The sequence below is a fragment of the Bos grunniens genome, chromosome 1 (assembly GCF_055505025.1).
Source record: "Bos grunniens cultivar Pamir isolate PY7600 chromosome 1, Bosgru_T2T1.0, whole genome shotgun sequence".
NCBI lineage: Eukaryota > Metazoa > Chordata > Mammalia > Artiodactyla > Bovidae > Bos > Bos grunniens.
This window is the reverse complement of record NC_141165.1, coordinates 88185328-88206152: the sequence shown is the minus strand read 5'-3', so window position 1 is coordinate 88206152 and position 20825 is coordinate 88185328. Positions and strand designations below refer to the sequence as shown.

The 20825-nt window shown below is 39.6% G+C and overlaps 1 protein-coding gene and 1 long non-coding RNA gene across 5 annotated transcripts in view; one reads left to right on the top strand and one right to left on the bottom strand.

Annotated features, from left to right (window-relative positions):
* Positions 1 to 570: 570 nt before the first annotated feature.
* LOC147379858 (uncharacterized) lies at positions 571 to 1211 on the bottom strand. Its single transcript, XR_015164435.1, has 2 exons — positions 813 to 1211; positions 571 to 662 (listed from the first exon to the last, which is right to left on the bottom strand). It is a non-coding gene; the product is annotated as an uncharacterized LOC147379858 (long non-coding RNA).
* A 47-nt stretch (positions 1212 to 1258) lies between these two features.
* Positions 1259 to 20825, top strand: part of UMPS (uridine monophosphate synthetase) — a 49966-nt gene continuing 30399 nt past the window's right edge. For all 4 annotated transcript variants that reach the window (XM_086402502.1, XM_086402491.1, XM_086402524.1 and 1 more), the window contains exons 1-2: positions 1259 to 1445; positions 19321 to 19474. In XM_086402502.1, coding sequence (XP_086258628.1) covers positions 1290 to 1445; positions 19321 to 19474 — 310 coding nt within the window. In that variant the 5' untranslated portion in view covers positions 1259 to 1289. The remainder of the gene's footprint in view (positions 1446 to 19320; positions 19475 to 20825) is intronic.

Here is a 20825-nt window from a genome sequence, read left to right as displayed (position 1 = left end):
AATGCAAATGAAACTAATTCATAGTATATTGTCAATTAACTAGAGTGTGTAAAAATTTATACTGTAAAGGAAAAATCTCATTTAAAGTGGAGGGAGGAAGCCCTGAAGGAGGAGCTCTGTTGCACACAAAAGCACATACCACCCTGTGCACCTTATTTTACATCCCTGGTTAGGAAGAGGTTTACTTAACTTCCTTAGCATGAGGATGGAAGATTTTTTTCCTTGCCCACCAACAATGCAGCCAATGAAAAGCAACCAAGAAACTGTCAGCCCATAAGAAACTGTCACCACCCTGAACTCTTGATTTACTCCAAAGAGCTTTCCTTCGAAGAAAACCCTCCCAATTTCCGGGGTGTCTTCATAAAGTAGCATTCCTCTCCTTTGTTCTCCAGGATTGCTTATGGTTTGCCACAGTTTCCATGCTGATAATACAATTCCTCTGCCATTCCCAAATAAAACTCATCTTGCTGGTACAGTAACTGGCCATTTTATTCTTTAGGTTGACAAGTATTAGGGATTGAAGTATTATGATTAGTTTATTTTGCAAACAAGAATAGAAATATCTTAAAGTTTGGTTTCTATTTCATCAAGATTTTATTGCATTTATTTGAAACGAGAACTGTCAAAAGTATGGGCTCCTTCACGCTGGCTGGTCATCTTGTCTTCACAGAAAACACAGACATACATCAAGAAAATAAAACAGAAATAACAATCAATTTCAGTTCAGTCGCTCAGTCGTGTCCGACTCTTTGCAACCCCATGGACTGCAGCACGCCAGGCCTCCCTGTCCATCACCAACTCCCAGAGCTTACTCAAACTCATGTCCATCGAGTCGGTGATGCCATCCAACCATCTCATCCTCTGTAATCCCCTTCTCCTCCCGACTTCAATCCTTCCCAGCATCAGGATCTTTTCCAATAAGTCAGTTCTTCAAATGAGTCAGAATCAATTTGATGAGTAACAAGTGTGAGCCTTATGGTTTTAACGGTAATTATCTTTAAAGTATTGCCATCTACCCATAAAGGGAATTTCCTCTAAGGAACTGATTTGTGAATACAAAATATGCTTAGATTTTCAGAGTGGCTGGCATGATATTCCTCCTGGATAACCTTGATACCAAAGTATAAATTCATCTTCCTCTTTACTTGGGAACCGGAGCCGCGCGCAGCCAGCTACCCCGCCTAGCCGCCGGAAAAGGGGGCGGAAGAGGCGGGACTTCTCAGGTGGCGTCATCGGGCGCCGCGGCCAGCTGAGGTTTGGAGTTTGGAGTGAACTGGGAGAGCGCGACCATGGCGGCGGCTGATGCCCTTTTGGGGTCATTGGTATCGGGTCTGTACGATGTGCAGGCTTTTAAGTTTGGGAACTTCGTGCTGAAGAGTGGGCTCTCTTCCCCCGTGTACATCGATCTGCGGGGCATCATATCTCGACCGAGTATTCTGAATCAGGTACCTACCGGGGAAAGGAAAGAAGAGTGTTTCGTGGCGTGAATGGGGACCAGGAGGAATGGAGTGGAGTGACGGAAGCTGGGCTCTGGGTGAGATCAAAAGAGCCAAGCAGGAGGGCCGACCCTGCTTCGGCTTGGGGGAGTTGGTTTGCGAAACCCAGAGACCAGGAACTGTTAGGCTCTTTAGGATCTAGAGGGCAGCCTGCTCGTAGACTCGCTTGGCTTTGACACGTGCTTTGCAGCCGAGTCAAGGAACCCAGTTTGGGGCCTTGGCTGTCACAGAAGTAGTTGAAGTTCTGCGTATTCAACTTCGTGAAAATGGGACGGGGAGGAAAAGGTGGGTGAGGGAAGAATTTAGTAGCTTCTTAAATACTTGGAAAGGCTCTTGCTAGGAAAAGGGGATTCGATTTTGAACTTTGTGGCCAGGAGCAAGAATTAAGGCCAGAGGGTGGACATTTCATGCAGGCAGTTCCTTGGTGAATAAAAGGGAAAAACTGTGTAGAAGTTAAGAGATTTCTAGCACATTGCTTCTCAAACTCATATGAATCACCTGGAATTTTGTTAAAATGGGTAATCTGATCGACTGATTGAGTACATCTGAGGCAGGATAGGAGGTTATGCTTTCCTCACAAGCTGCCGACCCAAGCTGCAGATCACAGTGTAAGTAGAAGGGTCTAAATGTGCTGTTTAATAGGGTTTCCTTGCCGCTTGCGTGTATCCAACATTATGGGTTGTTGTTGTTGTTTTGATTGCGCTAGGGCTTCCTTGCTGCCCATTGGCTTTGTCTAGCTGTGGTCACCAGAGACGACTACTCTGTGCTTGGGCTTCTCGTTGCTGTGGATTCTCTTGTGGAGCTCAGACTCTAAGCACTCTGACCTCAGTAGTTGTGGCACGTGGGCTTAGTTGCTCCGGGGCATGTATGATCTTCCCGGAACGGGCGTTGAACTCCTGTCCCGTGCAGGCGGATTCTTAACTTAAAAGTCCCCGGAATTTTTAAATTTAGTCACATGCGACTAGTGGCTACCTTTTTAAACAGTGAAGATACAGAACCTTGCCATTGTCACAGAAGTTCTGTCTGGAAGACGTGTAAAGCTTTCTCCACCACTAAGGGTTTATGTTCACCCCTTGTGAACCCCACTCTATGAGGTTATTACAAAAAGATCTCAAGCTCTAGTTGAAGTGGGTTAGAATGTTCTCGCCATCCAGAATCTTGCTATGGTGCATCTCATCAGTGCTGAGAAAGTGAATGATTAGGGATCTTATTTTGAAAAATTGGTTTATTTTTGAAGAAGTCATCAGTTTACAGATGACTGAAAATTATCTTTTGAAACTAGATGTTGAGGTTTGTGTGTATGTGTGTGTTATTTTGGGTAGTTAACTCAGAAGGAGCTCAAAACACTGAGAGGTCTGGCTATAACAGAACTCTTTCATGTCTGCTTATGTATGTAAATAGGGTTTCTTATTATTTGCAAGCCCTAAGACACAATAGAACTTACACTGAACTCTGACTTCCTAATAGTAAGTAATAGTTATACTAGATACATAAATTAATTGCCAGGATCTGCTGCTGCTGCTGCTAAGTCGCTTCAGTCGTGTCCGACTCTGTGCGACCCCATAGACGGCAGCCCACCAGACTCCCCCATCCCTGGGATTCTCCAGGCAAGAACACTGGAGTGGGTTGCCATTTCCTTCTCCAAGGCATAAAAGTGAAAGTGAAGTTGCTCGGTTGTGTCTGACTCTTAGTGATCTCATGGACTGCAGCCTACCAGGCTCCTCTGTCCATGGGACTTTCCAGGCAAGAGTACTGGAGTGGAGTGCCATTGCCTTTTCCAAATTGCCAGGATCAGGTACTACTATTCCTGTTACTGAGCAATGCATTTTCAAAATAATATGTTTTATGCTTCTATCAAAATTTGCAGATTATGTTTTAATTCATTTTATGATCATAACAATTGTAATAACATAGAAATTTTAACCTTTAGAGACTTATGGTCATGGGAAAATTTTTTAAATTTAAACAATTTAAAATTTCAGTTTACATACATTTTTGTTTTGGAGAAGTATCATAGAACGATCAGTAGAAGTTTTTCAAGCATAAATGTATATTGCATTAGAATAAAATTCTCTGAAGATAATGAAATGAGAATATGAGTTCAAAAAAGTGTAAATTTTTCCAGGTTTCATAGTTAAGCATTTTCATGTTGCAGTTTGTTTTGTTTCTGGCTCCCTGAAGTCTTAGTAGTGGTATCCAGGATCTTTAGTTGCCTTGTGTGGAATCTAGTTCCCAACCCCATCCCACTTCCCCCACACTGGGAATGCAGAGTCTTAGCCACTGGCCCAATAGGGAAGTCTCTCTCTCTCTCTTTTTTTTTTAAAAAGCAGATGTTGCGTATCAAATCAATAAGGCATTTGGACTTAAAAGAATGATGTAACAGTTCTAGAATAACATGTTAATTTTTTCAGGACTCCAGAAGTTACATTTTTTGCCACTTAAAAATATTCATAAATTTTTCAAATCTTTAGAAATACAGGAACAAAAAAATTTGAACACCTCTGATATAGGTCACTTAGTAATTCTTCGCTTTTCTTAAAATAAGATGGTGTTGGGTGGGAATATGCATTGTAGTGTTACAATGTGATGATTTTTGTGGGAAAAGATATTATCAACTAGTGGCTCTGTATTTATGAGAACTTTCAAAAACACTTTGGTGTATAGTCTTTTGTTGATTTTTTAAAAATTGAGATACAGTTGACAGATAACATTAAATTTGTTTCAGGTGTACGTAATGACTGTGTATTTGCATAATCATTGCCGCAGTAAGTGTAGTTAACATAATTGCAATCTTTTTCTTGTGCTGGGAACTTTCAAGATCTCTCAGCAACCTCCAAATATGCAAAACAGTATTATGAACTCTGGTCACTATGCTGTGTGTTATAATACATTTCCATGACTTATTTATTTTATAATTGGAAGTTTGTACCTTTTGAATTCCTTCACCCATTTTGCCTCTCCCCTACTCTGCCTCTGGCAGCCACCAATCAGTTCTTTATATCTACTATTTCTCTTTGTGTTTATAAGACTCCACATGTAAATAAGATCATGAGGTATTTGCCTTTCTCCATCCATTTCGCTTAGCATAATACCCTTAAAGTCCCTTAATGCCCTAAGTGTTGAGCCAGCGGCAATGTATCACCTTTGTCGTGGCTGAATAATATTCCGCGGCGTGTGTGTATGCACATACCACATTCTCTTTATCCATTTGTTCATTGATGGTTGTTTTGCAATTTAGGTTGTTTCCACATCTTGGCTATTGTAATAATGCGCCAGTGAACGTGGGGGTGCAGATATCTTTTTAAGGTAGTGTTTTCATCTCCCTTAGGTAAATATCCAGAAGTGGACTTGCTGGGTGACATGGGAGTTCTGTTTTTAACTTTCTGAGGAACCTCCATATTACTTTCCACAGTGGCTGCACCAATTATCATTCCCACCATAAGTGCAGAAGGGTTCCATTTCCTTTGCATCCTCACCAAAACTTATTATTTCTTGTTCTTTTGGTAATAGCCATTTGATATCTCATTGTGGTTTTGATTTGCATTTCCCTGATTATTGGTGATTTTGAGCATCTTTGCATATGCTTCTGGGCTATTTGTATGTCTTGTTTGGAAAAAATGTCCATTCAGATCCTCTGCTCATTTTTTTGATCAGATCATTTTTTTATTATTGAGCTCTATGAACTCTTTATATATTTTAGATACTAATCCCTTTTCGGGAATATAATTTGCAAATACCTTCTGCAGTTCAGAAGGGTACTTTTTTGGGGGGAGGGGGTGTTGCTGATGGCTCCCTTTGTTCTGTGGAAGCTCTTTAGTTTGATATAGTCCCATTTGTTTATTTTTACTTTTGTTGTCTTTGCCTTTGAAGTGAGATCCAAAGAAATGTCACCAAGAGTGATGTCAGGGAGCTTACCAGCTGTGTGTTATTCTAGGAGTTTCATGTTTTCAGGTGTTACATTCAGGTTTAATCCATTTTGAGTTAATTTTTATGTATGGTGGATTATAGCAGTCCACTTTCATTCTTTTGCATGTGGCTGTCCTATTTTATCAGCAGTGTGTTATTAAAGAGACTGTCCTCGCCCATTGTGCATTCTTGGCTCCTTTCTCATAAGTTAATTGAAATAGGTGCTTGGGTTTATTTTTAGGCTCTCTATTCTGTTCTGTTGATCTGTTGTTTGTTTTTATGCCAATTAGTTTTGACCACGATAGCTTTATTAATATAGTTTGAAATCAAGGAGTGTGAAGTCTCCACCTTTATCTTTCTTTCTCAAGGTTGCTTTGGGTATTTGGGTGGCAGAAAGTGAAGAGGAACTAAAAAGCCTCTTGATTAAAGTGAAAGAGGAGGGTGAAAAAGTTGGCTTAAAGCTCAACATTCAGAAAACTAAGATCATGGCATCTGGTCCCATGACTTCATGGCAAATAGATGGGGAAACTGTCAGACTTTATTTTTGGGGGCTCCAAAATCACTGCAGATGGTGACTGCAGCCATGAAATTAAAAGATCCTTACTCCTTGGAAGGAAAGTTATGACCAACCTAGACAGCGTATTGGAAAGCAGAGACATTTCTTTGCCAACAAAGGTCCGTCTAGTCAAGGCTATGGTTTTTCCTGTGGTCATGTATGGATGTGAGAGCTGGACTGTGAAGAAAGCTGAGCGCCGAAGAATTGATGCTTCTGAACTGTGGTGTTGGAGAAGACTCTTGAGAGTCCCTTGGACTGCAAGGAGATCCAACCAGTCCATTCTGAAGGAGATCAGCCCTGGGATTTCTTTGGAAGGAATGATGCTGAAGCTGAAACTCCAGTACTTTGGCCACTTCATGCGAAGAGTTGACTCATTGGAAAAGACTGATGCTGGGAGGGATTGGGGGCAGGAGGAGAAGGGGACGACAGAGGGTGAGATGGCTGGATGGCATCACTGACTCAATGGACGTGAGTCTGAGTGAACTCTGGGAATTGGTGATGGACAGGGAGGCCTGGCGTGCTGAGATTCATGGGGTCACGACTGAGCAACTGATTGACTGAACTGAACTGATGGTTCCAAAGAAATTTTAGGATTGTTCTATTTCTGTGAAAAGTACTATTGGATTTTTGATAGGGATGGCATTGAATCTGCAGATTGTTTTGGGTAATGTGGACATTTTTACAATATTAATTTTTCCAAATATGAGCATGGAATATCTTAATTTGTGTCATGTTCAATTTTGTTCATTAGTGTCTTATACTTTTTAGTGTACAGGCTTTCACCTCCTTGGTTAAATTTATTCTTAGGTACTTTGTTCTTTTTGAGGCAATTGTATATGGCATTGTCTTCTTAATTTCTCTGATAATTTGTTGTTATTCTGTAAAAACAACAGATTTTTGTGTATTGATTTTGTGCCTTCCAACTTTACTGAGTTTGTTTATTCTAACAATTTTTTGTGACGTCTTTATGGTTTTCTAAATATAAAATCATGTCATCCACTTAGTTTGGAGAAGAAAATGGCAGCCCACTGCAGTATTCTTGTTTGGAGAATCACATGGACAGAGTCCACTGGCAGGCCACAGTCCATGGTATCGCAAGAGTCGGAATCGACTTAGTGACTAAGCCACCACCAGCACTTGGTTCCTCCTCCCTTTCCAATATGCATGCCTTTTATTTCTTTTTTCCTGCCTAATTGCTCTGACTAGAGCTTCCAGTACCATGCTGAGTAAAAAGTGGCAAGAAGGAGCATCTTTGTCATATTTCTGATCCTAAGGAAATAGCTTTCAGCTTTTCACCATTGAGTGTGATCAGCTGTGGGCCTATCATATGGCCTGTATTATTCCATCTCTACCCATTGTTCAGTCTTTATCAGTGGTGGTTGAATTTTATCAAGTGCTTTTTCTGTACCTATTTAGATGACCGTATGATTTTTATCCTTCATTTTGTTAATGTGATGTATCACCTTGATTTGTAGTGTTGAATCATCCTTGTATCCCTGAGATAAATCCCACTTGATCCTAGCTTATTATCTTCTTTATGCATTGTTGAGTTTGGTTTGCTAATATTTTGTTGAAGGTTTGTACATCTAAATTCATTATCAATATTGACCTGTACTTTTTTTGTATGTGTCCTTGTCTGGTTTTGGTATCAGTGTAATGCTGGCCTTGTAAAAGGAGTTTGGGGACATTCCCTCTTCTTTTTAATGTTTTGGAAGAATTGGAGGAGGATAGGAATTAAGTCTTTTTTGAATAGTAAAATTCAGCAATGAGGGCATAGGGTCTTAAACTTTAGTTTGTTGTGAGTTGTCTGTTTGTTTATTATTGATTAATTCTTATTATTTCTCCTATTTATTCATTATTTCTAATTATGGTTCAGTCTTGGAAGACTGTTTCTAGGAATTGATCCATTTCCCAGGGTATTTGTTGACTTACAGTTGTTTATAGTCACCTATTAGGAGCCTTTTATTTCTTTGGTATCAGGTGTATATGCTCTTTGATTTCTGATTTTATTGATTTGAGTTCTCTTTTTTTCCTGGTACTTTAGCTAAAGGTTGATCGATTTTGGTTATCTTTTTAAAGAACCAGCTATTAGTTCATTTATTTAAATTGTCTTTTTGGTCTCCATTTATTTCCACTGTGATCTTTATTTCCTTCTTTCTGCTACCTTTGGGCTTCATTTGTTCTTCTTTTTCTGCTTTGTTTAGGCATAAAGTTAGGTTGTTTATTTGAAATTTTTATTATTTCTTGAGGTGGGCCTTATCATTATAAACTTTGCTCTTAAAACTGCTTTTGCTGAATCTTATAGACTTTGTATGTTTTCTTTTAATTTTCATTTGAATTAAGGGTTTTTTTTTTTTAATTGTCCTTTGATTTCTTCATTGACCCACTGGTTGTTCCATAGCATATTGTTTAATCTTTATATATTTGAGATTTTTCTTGTTTTCTTCATGTAACTGAGTTCCAGTTTCATGCCATTGTGGTCAGAAAGATACTTGATATGATTTCAGTCTTCTTAAATTCCTTGGGAATTGTTTTGTGGTCTAACATATGATCTATCCTTGAGAATCTTTCAGGTACACGTAAAGAGTGTGTATTCTGTTGCTTTGGGATGGAATGTCGTCCATCGGGTCTGCGTATTCTTGGTAGGAAGTGTTCTCCTTTAAGCACTTTGACTATATCATGCCACTTGCTTCTGGGCGGCAATGTTTTTGCTGAGAAATCTGCTGATAGTCCTAATGGGGTAGGGGGGTTGTTCTCTTGCATAACAAGTTGTTTTTCTCTTGCTCCTTTAAGATTCTCCCCTTGTCTTTAACTTTGACATTTTAATTATGTTCAGGTTTTTTGGGGTTCATCTTCTTTCAAACACTAATTCTGGATGTCTGCTTCCATCCCCGAGTTAAGAAAGCTTTCAGTCATTCTTTCTTTCTTTCTTTTTTTTTTTTTAACGTTTTTGTTTTATATCGGTAGCAGAGTTGATTAACAGTGTTGTTAGTTTCAGGCGTACAGCAAAGTGATTCAGTTATATATGTACACATGTATCTGTTCTTTTTCAGATTCTTCTCCCATGTAGGTTATTATAGAATATTGAGCAGAGTTGCCTGTGCTATGCAGTAGGTTCTTGCTGGTTATTTGTTTTAAATATGGCAGTGTGTGTATATTCCAGACTCCCAGTTTATCCCTCCCCTCATCTTTCCCTTTGATAATCATATGTTTGTTTTGTAGTCTGTGAGTCTATGTTTTGTAAATATGTTCATTGTCTTTTTCTGTCTAACTTAATTCACTTGATATGATAATCTCCAGGTCCGTCCATATTACTGCAAATGGCATTATTTCATTCTTTTTAATTGCTGAGTAACATTGCATTGTATATATGTACCCCATCTCTATCCATTTATCTGTTGATGGACACTTAGGTTACTCCCATTTCTTGGATATTGTGAATAACACAGTGGTGAATATTGGGGTGCATGGATCCTTTTGACCCATGGTTTTCTCTGGATCTATGCTCAGGAGTGGGATTGCTGGATAATGTCATAGCTATATATATTTTTAGTTTTTTAAGGAATGTCCATACTGTTTTCTGTAGTGGCTGTACCAATATCCATTCCCACCAAAAGCATAGGAGGGCTCCCTTTCTCCAAGCCCTCTCTAGTATTTATTGTTTGTAACCTTTTTGCTGATAGCCATTCTATTCTGGCTGGTGTGAGGTGATGTCTCATTGTAGTTTTGATTTGCGTTTCCCTAATTAGCGGTGTTGAGCATCTTTTTATGTACCTCTTGGCCATAAGTCTGGCTTCTTGGGAGAAATGTCTGTTTAGGTCTTCTGCCCATTTTTTGATTGAGTTGTTTGTTTCTCTGATACTGAGTTGCATGAGGTGTTTGTAAATTTTGGAAATTAATTCCTTGCCAGTTTCATGGTTTGCAGATACAGTCTCCCGTTCTGTGGGTTGTCTTTTCATTGTGTTTGTTATTTCCTTTGTTGTGCACAAACTTCTGAGTTTAATTAGGTCACATTTATTTAATTTTTGTTTTATTTCCATTACTTTAGGAAGTGGATTGGAAAAGACACTGCTGCAATGTGTGTCAAAGAGCATTGCACATGTTTTCCTGTAAGAATTTTATAGTATCCAGTCTTTAAGTCTTTAATACATTTTGAGTTTATATTTGTATATGGTATTAAAGAGTGTGCCAGTTTCATCGCTTTACATATAGCTGTCCACTTTGCCCAGGACCACTTATTGAAGAGACTGTACTTTCTCTGTTACATATATAGTCTTGCCTCCTTTCTCAAAGATTAATTTACCATAAATGCATGGACTTTTGTTTGTTAGTTTTTTACTCACAGTTTCAATTTCAATACTTGTGATTGGTCTGTTCATGCTTTCTATATCTTCCTCATTCAGTCTTGGGAAATCTTTCTAAGAATTGTCCATTTCTTCTAGATGGTCCATTTTATTAACTTAGTTACTTATAGTACTCTCACGATCCTTTGTATTTCCTTGGTGTCCACTGTAACTTCGTTGTCATCTCTAATGTTGTTGATTTGAGCGCTTTCCCCTGTTTCCTGGACGAGTCTGGCTAAAGGTGTATCACTTTTGTTTACCTTTTCAAACAACCAGCTTTTAGTTTCATTGGTCTTTTCTATTGTAGTCTTCATCTCTACTTCATTTATTTCTGCTCTGATCTTTATGATTTCTTTCTACTAACTGGGTTTTGTTTGTTTTTCTTTCTCTAGTTTGCTTTATGTGTAAAGTTAGGTCATTTCATTGAGACTTTTCTTACTTCCTGAGGTAAGATGGTATTGCTATAACTTCCCCTCTTAGAACTGCTTTTGCTGCGTCCCATAGATTTTGAATCTTTTTTTTTTTTTTTTAATGTGTATATTTTTAGGCTGCACCAAGTCTCCATTGCTGTCCATGGGCTTTCTCTAGTTTTGGCGAGTGGGGGCTGCTCTCCGAGCTGCCCGGGCTTCTCGTTGCAGCGGTTTCTCTGGCGGAGCTCGGGCCCTAGGCGTGCGGGCTTCAGTAGTGTGGCACGTTGGTGTAGCTGCTCCACTGTATGTGGGATGCCCCCAGACCAGGGATCAACCCGTGTCCCCTGCACCGGCAGGCGGATTCTTAACCGTTAGAACACCAGGGAGGTCTGTGTTTCCGTTTTCTCTTGTCTCCAGTCATTTATTCTTTGATTTCTTCAGTGAGTTGTTTAGTAACATTGTTTAGCTTCCACATGTTTGTGTTTTTTACAGTTTTTTTGTCTTATCTTTTCTAATCTCATAGTGTTGTGATGGGAAAATATACTTGATATGATTTCAGTTTTCTTAAACTTACCATGGCTTGCTTTGTGGTCCAGCATGTGATAAATCCTGGAGAATGTTCCATGTGCACTTGAGAATGTGTATTTTGGATGGGATGTTCTTATAAATATCAATTAAATCAGTCTGGTCCAATGTGTCATTTAAGGCATGTGTTTCCTTATTGATTTTCTGTCTGGACCATCTCTGTTGATGTAAATGGGGTGTTAAAGTCCCCCACTATTATTGTGTAGCTGTCGATTTCTCCTTTTATGGCTGTTAATATTTGCAGCCATATTTGCCATAATATTTGCAGCTGTTAATATATGCAGTTAATATTTGCATATATTGAGGTGCTCCTATGTTGGGTACATATGTATTTACAGTTGTTACATATATAGTGTACAATGTGAATGTTCTCAGTATTTTTTTCTTTAGATTCATTCATTCATTTCTTCAGTATTGAACAGGTGCCTACTATGTGCTTGGCAATGGCTAGCAGTTTTTCTGGTTGGTAGTTTGTGAAGGGCTTGTTTATTGGGTTGGAGATTTTTTTCGATCTAAATGAGAAGCATCCACTCGCTGGGATGTCTCCTCCCTTGCTTTTTTCCCTTAGTCACATCCAAGAAGGGCAAAGGAAGAGCTCTAAACAAGAAGCACCTGGGCTCACCCTTTGTGGCACAAGTGGTGAAAACTCCCTGGCAGAGGCCCTGGGCTGAGAGCAGGGAGAAAAGGAAATCCTTGTGCATCCAAGCCTCTGGGTAGGACAGGACTGTGTTAATTAAGACAGTCAAGACAGGAGGCAGGAGGACTTCTAGGGAGCTTGGGACTCCTTGGAGTTAGAATCTGTTAGAAGGTCTTGATGTCTAAAAAATGATCATTGGTATTAAAATAAGTGTTACAGTTTTTTCCCACCTAAAGTTATGTGTCCTTTGGAATTCTTTCAGCTTTTTTAGTATGATGGGCATTCTGAATAATGGGGTGTGGGACTGAAGCAGAATTTTAAAATATCATGTGAGTAGATTCCATGTGTAGAGAAAGAGATAAAAGAATCCCCTAATCGTTGACAGTTGTTTCACTTTCATGCACGAAGTCCTCCGTAAGAGAGGGACTTTTAAAGTCTCTTGAATTTGTTACAATATTGTTTCTGTTTTATGTTTTGGATTTTTGGTGGTGGGATTATTAACTCGCCCGCCAGGAATTGAACCTGCACCCTTTGCGTTGGAAGGTGAAGTCTTAGCCACTGGACTGCCAGCGAAGGTCCTGCCTACTCTTAATTACCAAAGATGAGACTTGAATGAGCTGATATCCTGGGAAACGGGACAGAACTTTTTTTTTTTTAACATACCTGGAGCTCTGGAGAAAAAAAAGCAATACCTGGGCATTTGTATTTTTCAAAAAGTTTCAAGATAATTCTGATATGCATCTGGATTTTGAAAAGTGATTATAGGTTTCTCTATGGTAGTTTTGGTGATATAGAGTTCTATTATTTTTTCTGCTGACCAATTGTGATCCAGTGATATTAAGTAATAATTACATGATCATAATAGTAAAAGATGTTTTATCAGTTTTCATAATCAATAGCCAGACCAAAAATAGAAGATAATTACATGGGAACATGATTAACTTAGCAATATGAAATAATTAGATACAATTTGGGGGGTCCGGCAGAGTGGTATGGTAAGTGGAAGTCCATACATGCATTTGTTTTCATCAGTGCAGCCAGTTGTGTCTTTGGTCGGTGCACTTAATCTATTTACATTTAAGGTAATTAATCGACATGTATGATCATACTACCATTTTCTTAATTATCTTGGGTTTATGTTCTGTAGGTCTTTTCCTTCTCTTGTGTTTGCTGCCTAGAGAAGTTCCTTTAATATTTGTTGTAAAGCTGGTTTGGTGGTCCTGAATTCTGTTAACTTTTGCTTGTCTGGAAAGTTTTTGATTTCTCCATCAAATCTGAATCAGACTTGGTGGGTAGAATATTCTTGGTTGTAGGTTCTTCCTTTCATCACTTTAAATATACTGTGACATTCCTTTCTGGCTTGTAGAGTTTCTGTTGAAAAATCAGCTGATAGCCTGATAGGAGTTCCCTTGTATGTTATTTGTTGTTTTTTCCTTGTTGCTTTTAATATTTTATCTTTGTCTTTAATTTTTGTCAGTTTGATTACTATGTGTCTTGGAGTGTTCCTCCCTGGGTTTATCCTGCCTGGGATTCTCTACTTCTTGGACTTGGTTGACTATTTCCTTTCACAATTTAGGGAACTTTTCAGCTATTATCTCTCCAGATATTTCTTAGGTCCTTTCTCTTTTCTCCTTCTAGGACCCCTATACTGCAAATGTTGGTTGTTTAATGTTATCCCAGAGGTCTCTTACAGTGTCTTCATTTCTTTTCATTCTTTTTTCTATATTCTGTTCTACAGCAGTGATTTCCACTATTCTGTCCTCCAGATCATTTATTCATTCTTCTGCCTTATTCTGCTGCTGATTCCTTCTAGTGTATTTTTCATCTGTTTGTTCTTTAGTTCTAGTAGATCTTTGGTATTCTTGCATTTTCTCCATTGTTTTTCGGAGATCCTGGATCATCTTCACTATCATTATTCTGAATTTTTTTTCTGGAAGGTTGCCTCTCTCCACTTCATTTAGTTGTTTTTCTGGGGTTTTATCTTGTCCCTTCATCTGGGACATAACTTTTTACTTTTTCATTGTGATTAACTCTCCGTAATATGTTTTTTCCTTTAGCCACTGTGGGACTGTGCTGCTTCTTGCTTCTTCTGTCTGCCCACCGGTGTTTAGTTGCTCAGTCATGTCTGACTCTTTGCGACCCCATGGACTGCAGCACGCCAGGCTTCCCTGTCCTTCACCATTTCCTGGAGCTTGCTCAAACTCATGTCCATTGAGTCAGTGATGCCATCTAACCATCTCATCCTCTGTCATCCCCTTCTCCTCCTGCTTTCAATCTTTCCCAGCATCAGGGTCTTTTCCAGTGAGTCAGTTCTTCAAGTTAGGTGGCCAAAGTATTGGAGTTTCAGCTTCAGCATCAGTCCTTCCAGTGAATATTCAGGACTGATCTCCTTTAGGATTGACTGGTTGGATCTCCTTGCAGTCCAAGGGACTCTCAAGAGCCTTCTCCAGCACCACAGTCCAAAAGCATCAATTCTTTGGTGCTCAGCCTTCTGTATGGTCCAACTCTCACATCCATCCATGACTCCTGGAAAAACCATAGCTTTAACTATATGAACCTTTGTCAGCAAAGTAGCGTCTGCTTTTTAATATGCTGTCTAGGTTGCTCATAGCTTTTCTTCCAACAAGCAAGTGTCTTTTAATTTCATTGCTGCAGTCACCATCTGCAGTGATTTTGGAGCCCAACAAAATTAAGTCTGTCACTGTTTCCATTGTTTCCCCATCTATTTGACATGAAGTGATGGGACTAGATGCCATGACCTTAGTTTTTTGAATGTTGACTTTTAAGCCAACTTTTTCACTCTCTTCTTTCACCTTCATCAAGAGGCTCTTTAGTTCTTTGCTTTCTGCCATAAGGCTGGTGTTATCTGCATATCTGAGGTTATTGATATTTCTCCCGGCAATCTTGATTCCAGCTTGTGCTTCATCCAGCCTGGCATTTTATATGATGTACTCTGCATGTAAGTTAAATAAGCAGGATGACAATATACAGCCTTGACATTCTCCTTTCCCAGTTTGGAACCAGTCTGTTGTTACATGTCCAGTTCTAACTGTTGTTTCTTAACCTGCGTACAGGTTTCACAGGAGGCAGGGATTCCCATCTCTTTGAGAGCTTTCCCCAGTTTGTCATGATCCACACGGTCAAAGGCTTTAGTGTAGTCAATGAAGGAGAAGTAGATGTTTTTCTGGAATTCTCTTGCTTTTTTGGTGTTCCAGCGGATGTTGGCTATTTGATCTCTGGTTCCTCTGCCTTTTCTAAATCCAGCTTAACCATCTAGAAGTTCTCGGTTCATGTAGCGTTGAAACCTAGCTTGGAGAATTTTGAGCATTACTTTACTAGCGTGTGAGATGAGTGCAATTGTGCAGTAGTTTAAGATTCTTTGTCATTGCCCTTCTTTGGGATTGGAATGAAAACTGACCATTTCCAGTCCTGTGGCCACTGCTGAGTTTTCCAAATTTGCTGGCATGTTGAGTGCAGCACTTTTAACAGCATCTTCTTTTAGGATTTCAGATAGCTCAGCTGGTACAGTTAATGGCAACCACCAAGGGGGACCTTCCCAGACTGGTGCCCCTGTCCCTGTGGTGAGCCCCTGCTGACTCCACAGGAGGCTTTCCAACACTATCAGGTAGTTTGGTTCAGTCTCCAATGGGATCACTCCTCCTTTTCTGGGTCTTTGTTCATGCAAGATTTTGTTTGTGCCCTCGAAGACTGCAGTCCATGTTTCCCCTAGTCCTGTGGAAGTCCTGTAATCAAATCCTACTGGCCTTTGAGGCCAGATTCCCTGGGGATTTCTAGTCCCTTTGTCAGATCCCCAAGCTGGGAAGCCTGAAGTGGTGTTCGGAAACTTCATAACAGTGGGATAACTTTTTGGCATTATTGTACTGTAACCTGTGGATCACCCACTTGGCGGGTATGGGATTTGATTTTATCGTGATTGTGCCTCTCCTGCTGTCTTACTGCAGCTTCTTCTTTGTCTTTGGATGTGGGGTATCTTTCTTTGGTGGGTTCCAGTGTCCTGTCAATGATGGTAACAGCTAGTTACCATTTGGGTGTTCTCACAGGAGATGAGTGCACATCTTCTACTCCACTATCTTAAACTGGAAGCCATTATTCTTCTCAGTATTATCCCCTTGGTCTCCTAGACTGTTTCTGCTTTTTAAAATTCTGGGGTTTTGTTTATTGCTGCCCTGTTTGGGTGAGTTCCACTACCCTGTCTTCCAGATTACCAATCTTTCTGCTTTATCTAGTCTGTTTTTGAACCCCTTTAGTGTGTTTTTCAGATAAGTTATTATATTCTTCAGCTCTCTGATTTTTGCATTTTCTCTTTTTTCAAGTTCATCTATTCTTTTTCCTATTTTGGTGAGCATCTTTATGACCATTACTTTAAATGCTTTATCAGGTAAATTACTTACCTTTTTCATTAAGATTTTTTCTAGGAGCTTTATCTTTTTCTGTTTTTGGAACATATATCTCTGTTTCCTCAATTTGCTTGACTCTGTGTTTGTTTCCATGTGTTAGGTGAAACAGTTATTTCTTCCAGTCTTGATGGGGTGGCCCCACGTTGGAAATGAACCTTACTTACCCTTTAACCTTGCCATAGTTCTTGGTTACTTCTCAAACTGTGTATTCTACTGTTTCACACCTGTGGAGCCCAGAAATGAAATCCGCCTTTGCAACCAGAGTACACACTCCAGTAGTGTCCCCTGTTTGGGCTGCATATGCCTGCTGGCTTTGGTGCGTATCCACACTGCTGCTGTGGCTGCAGGACTGGAAGGGATAGGGAGCATGCTGTTATGCTGTTGCAGAAGCATGGGGAAATGGTGCATTCCCCTGCTGCCTCTGGGGGTGCTGGGCAGAGGTGTGTGGGGAAGGCACTAGCAAGTTAGAGAGTGTGAAAATGGTGCCTGCTGGTGCTTCCACTGGAGAAGGCAACGGCACCCCACGCCAGTACTCTCGCCTGGAAAATCCATGGATGGAGGAGTCTGGTAGGCTGCAGCCCATGGGGTCGCTAAGAGTCGGACACGACTGAGCGACTTCATTTTCCCTTTTCCCTTTCATGCCTTGGAGAAGGAAATGGCAACCCACTCCAGTGTTCTTGCCTGGAGGATCCCAGGGACGGGGGAGCCTGGTGGGCTGCTGTCTATGGGGCTGCATAGAGTCGGACACGACTGAAGCGACTCAGCAGCAGCAGTGCTTCCATACCTGGAGAGAGCTCCAGCGGTGACATTCCGGCAGAGTTCTTAAGATTACCAAATGAATTTCCCTTATATATGATCTGGGCTCTTTTCAAGCTGCTGCCCTTTAGCTGGGTCCCAGGGTGAGTAAGTCTGCTCACAATCCATTTAAGAGCAAATCTCCATTCCCTGCATCCATCTGGTTTTCCTGGATCTAAATTCTGTTGGTGTTCAAAGCCAAGTGTTTTGAGTACTTATCTGTCTGGTGCGGGTTCGCAGGTTAGGGCAACTGATGTAGGGTGTCAGGGGGAAGTTCAGTTTTTGTGAGCTCCATGTTGCTTATGGGTTGCTGAAGTGGGGATGGAGTTTTGAGGGGACTGTGTCTAACTTCTACCTATCTCAATAGGCCTTTTTATCCTTTGTTGTGATGTAGCTGTTGTGCTAGTTCTCAGGTTCAGAGGGAATTGTTCACAGTGAGTTACAGAATTGTGTCAATGAGAGGAGGTGAGTTCAGGGGAGTTCTTACTCTGCAGTCTTGAACCACTTTCCCACTTGTTTATTTTTGGTTTTGTTGCCTTTGCTTTTGGTGTCAAATCCAAAAATCATTGCTAAGACCAATGTCAAGGAACTTATCACTTGTTTTTTTCTAGGAATTTTATGGTTTCCTATCTTAACATTCAAGTCATTAATCCATTCTGAGTTAATTTTTATGTATGGTGTAAGATAGTAGTCTAATGTGCCCCAAACCTGTTTGTTGAAGAGACTATCCTTTTCCCTTTTTATATCCTTGGCTCCTTTAATGTGTATTGATTGAACATATATGTGTAGCTTTATTTCTGGGCTTTCCATTCTGTTGACCTGTGTGTCTGGTTTTATGCCAATACCATATTGTTTTGATTACTATTAATTTGTAATATAGTCTGAAATCAAGGAGCATGATGCCTCTAGTTTTGTTCTTTTTCAAGATTGTTTTGGCTATCCTGGGTCTTTTGTAGTTCCGTACAAATTTTAGGATTGTTCCATTTCTGTGAAAAGTGCCATTGTAACTATATAGAAATTGTATTGAGTTTGTTTATTGCTTTGGATAACATGGACATTTTAACATTTTAATTCTTCTGATCCATGAGCCTGGAATCTTCTTCCATTTGCTTATGCCACCTTCAGTTTTTTTTAAATCTAATATTTTTAATGTGCAAGTCTTTCACTTGCTTGGTTAAATTTATTTGTAGGTGTTTTATGTAGAAGGCAATGGCACCCCACTCCAATGCTCTTGCCTGGAAAATCCCACGGAGGGAGGAGCCTGCTAGGCTGCAGTCCATGGGGTCGCTGGGAGTCGGACACGACTGAGCGACTTCACTTTCACTTTTCACTTTCATGCATTGGAGAAGGAAATGGCAACCCACTCCAGTGTTCTTGCCTGGAGAATCCCAGGGACGGGGAAGCCTGGTGGGCTGCCGTCTATGGAGTTGCACAGTCGGACACGACTGAAGCGACTTAGCAGCAGCAGCAGCAGGTGTTTTATTCTTCATAATGTGACTGTTTTCTTTTTAAATATCTGTATTTATTTATTTGACTGCACTGGGTCTCAGTTGTGGCACATGGGACCTTTGACCTTTGTTGCAGAATATTTAGATATGTGGAATGTAGAATGTGGAATCTTTAGATACAGCATGCAGGAGCTTTAGTTGTGGCATGTGGGATCTACTTCCCCAACCAGGGATAGAACCTGGGTCCCCTGTGTTGGGAGCACCAAGTCTTAGCCACTCATTCACCAGACAAGTCCTGATTCGATTGTTTTCTTTTCTTTTTTTTTTGATTGTTTTCTTAATTTCTCTTGTAAAACTTCTTAATTGAAAACTTATGTTGGGAAAATAAAACTGATGGGTTTAGATACTCAAAGCATAATGAATTACTGAGAACAACTGTGAAGCCTAAGTGTAATGCTCAGTCTCAGGGTCAATATCATAGTCTTTCCTGACACATTCCATGTTGCCCTTGAAGCAGCCCTGAGACTATCCAAGTAGATTAATTCTTGTGTTTTTATATTTGTTTTGTAAACTGGAATTTGTGGAGAGAATAATTTAACAAGGCATTTATATTTTTCTGGCCCAAGTTTGAGACTTTCCTTTGCTAGGTTCTTACTGTCACTTTGTTACATGATTTATATACAGATAGTAATAATAGGTCATTCGTATGTTCTTTTTCTTTAACAGGTTGCAGAAATGTTATTTCAAACTGCCCGAAATGCAGAGATCAATTTTGACAGTGTGTGTGGAGTACCTTATACAGCTTTACCATTGGCTACAATTGTCTGTTCAACCCACGAAATTCCAATGCTTATCAGAAGGAAGGAGAAAAAGGATTATGGTAAAGTAAAAGTAGTATAGCATTAAGTTGATTTGTAACCTGGCACTTTTAGAATTTGTTCTTCTAGGCACTGAGGTTGATAGTCACCTTGAATATTCCTCATAAGTCCTTTAAGTTGTTACGACCTTGGAGTGTGTTAACTGCTGTTATAAAGCAACCCCCTTTCCTTTAGAGTCTGGGGATAAAATGCTTTATGTTAATTAGGCAGTAAAAAAAAAAAAAAAGTGCTTTGTGCTCCAAATTTATGAAACCCAACATTTTTACCAGGACTTTCCTCATCAGCAGAATGCTTTTAGAGCACATACTTTCCCAGGTACCATGTTCAAATTACACGAATAAAACCATTCCCTTAAAGCGAGGTAAAGGAATTCCTTGGTGGCCCAGTGGTTAGGACTCTGCATTTCCACTGCAGGAGGCCTGGTTGGGGAAGTAAGATCCTACAAGCCATGAAGCTTGGCAAAAAAGAGGGGGGGAGGGGGAGGCAATGTAAATGCTGCATAGAATTCTAAATAGAGATTTATTTTTTTTTAATGGGTTCATGGTAATAAGTTATCAGGTGGGTATTTCAAACATGTTTTAAAGCTACATCAGTCTAAAAGTATTGGGACTGACTTCATATTTTATTACATTAAGAATTAATGTTTTTTGGTATTATTTCTGTTTTGTTGCTTTTTTTGATGAGTCCTTTTTTACCAATGTGTTCTAAAAATTTTTTATGATGAAATCATATGATGTCTGAGATTTGCTTCTAAAATTTGTTGGGGGGAGGGTGGGATTGGAATTATAGTTGAAACAAGATTGCCCATGAGTTATTAGGTGGCAAGTGGCTGTATTTGTGGAGATTTGTTATACTCTTGTCTAGTTTTAGTTTATTCAACATTATAAAAACTAGAATAATATTTTTGCTATTTAGTGGCACAGTGTTTTATCTATATGAATCTCTCCCACAAGGAAACTGTTATTTCTATTTTCTTATTATGTATCTTCAAAAAATTGCTTAGAATGTGATCATTCATTTTAAAATATACCTATAAATACAGTCTTATGTTCTCATCTAAGTTAAACTTGCCAGTTCCTCAAGGAAGAAAAGGAATTGGGGAAAAGACAAAGATAGTACATGTGGGAAAGTTAAAAGTGGGCAAAACACTCACTAAATATATTCTGCGTCAAAATAAGGCAAATTTGGTGGTGAAAAACACAAAAATGCGTCTCTGAAAACACAGGTCTTTGTAGTCTACAGCATGAATTATTTACAATTTGTAGATTATCTGAAAATAGTCTGTAGTGGGCCCACTGGAGTGGGCCAGTATATTTAGTCACATTACATTATATAATTCATAAGGATGTAGTG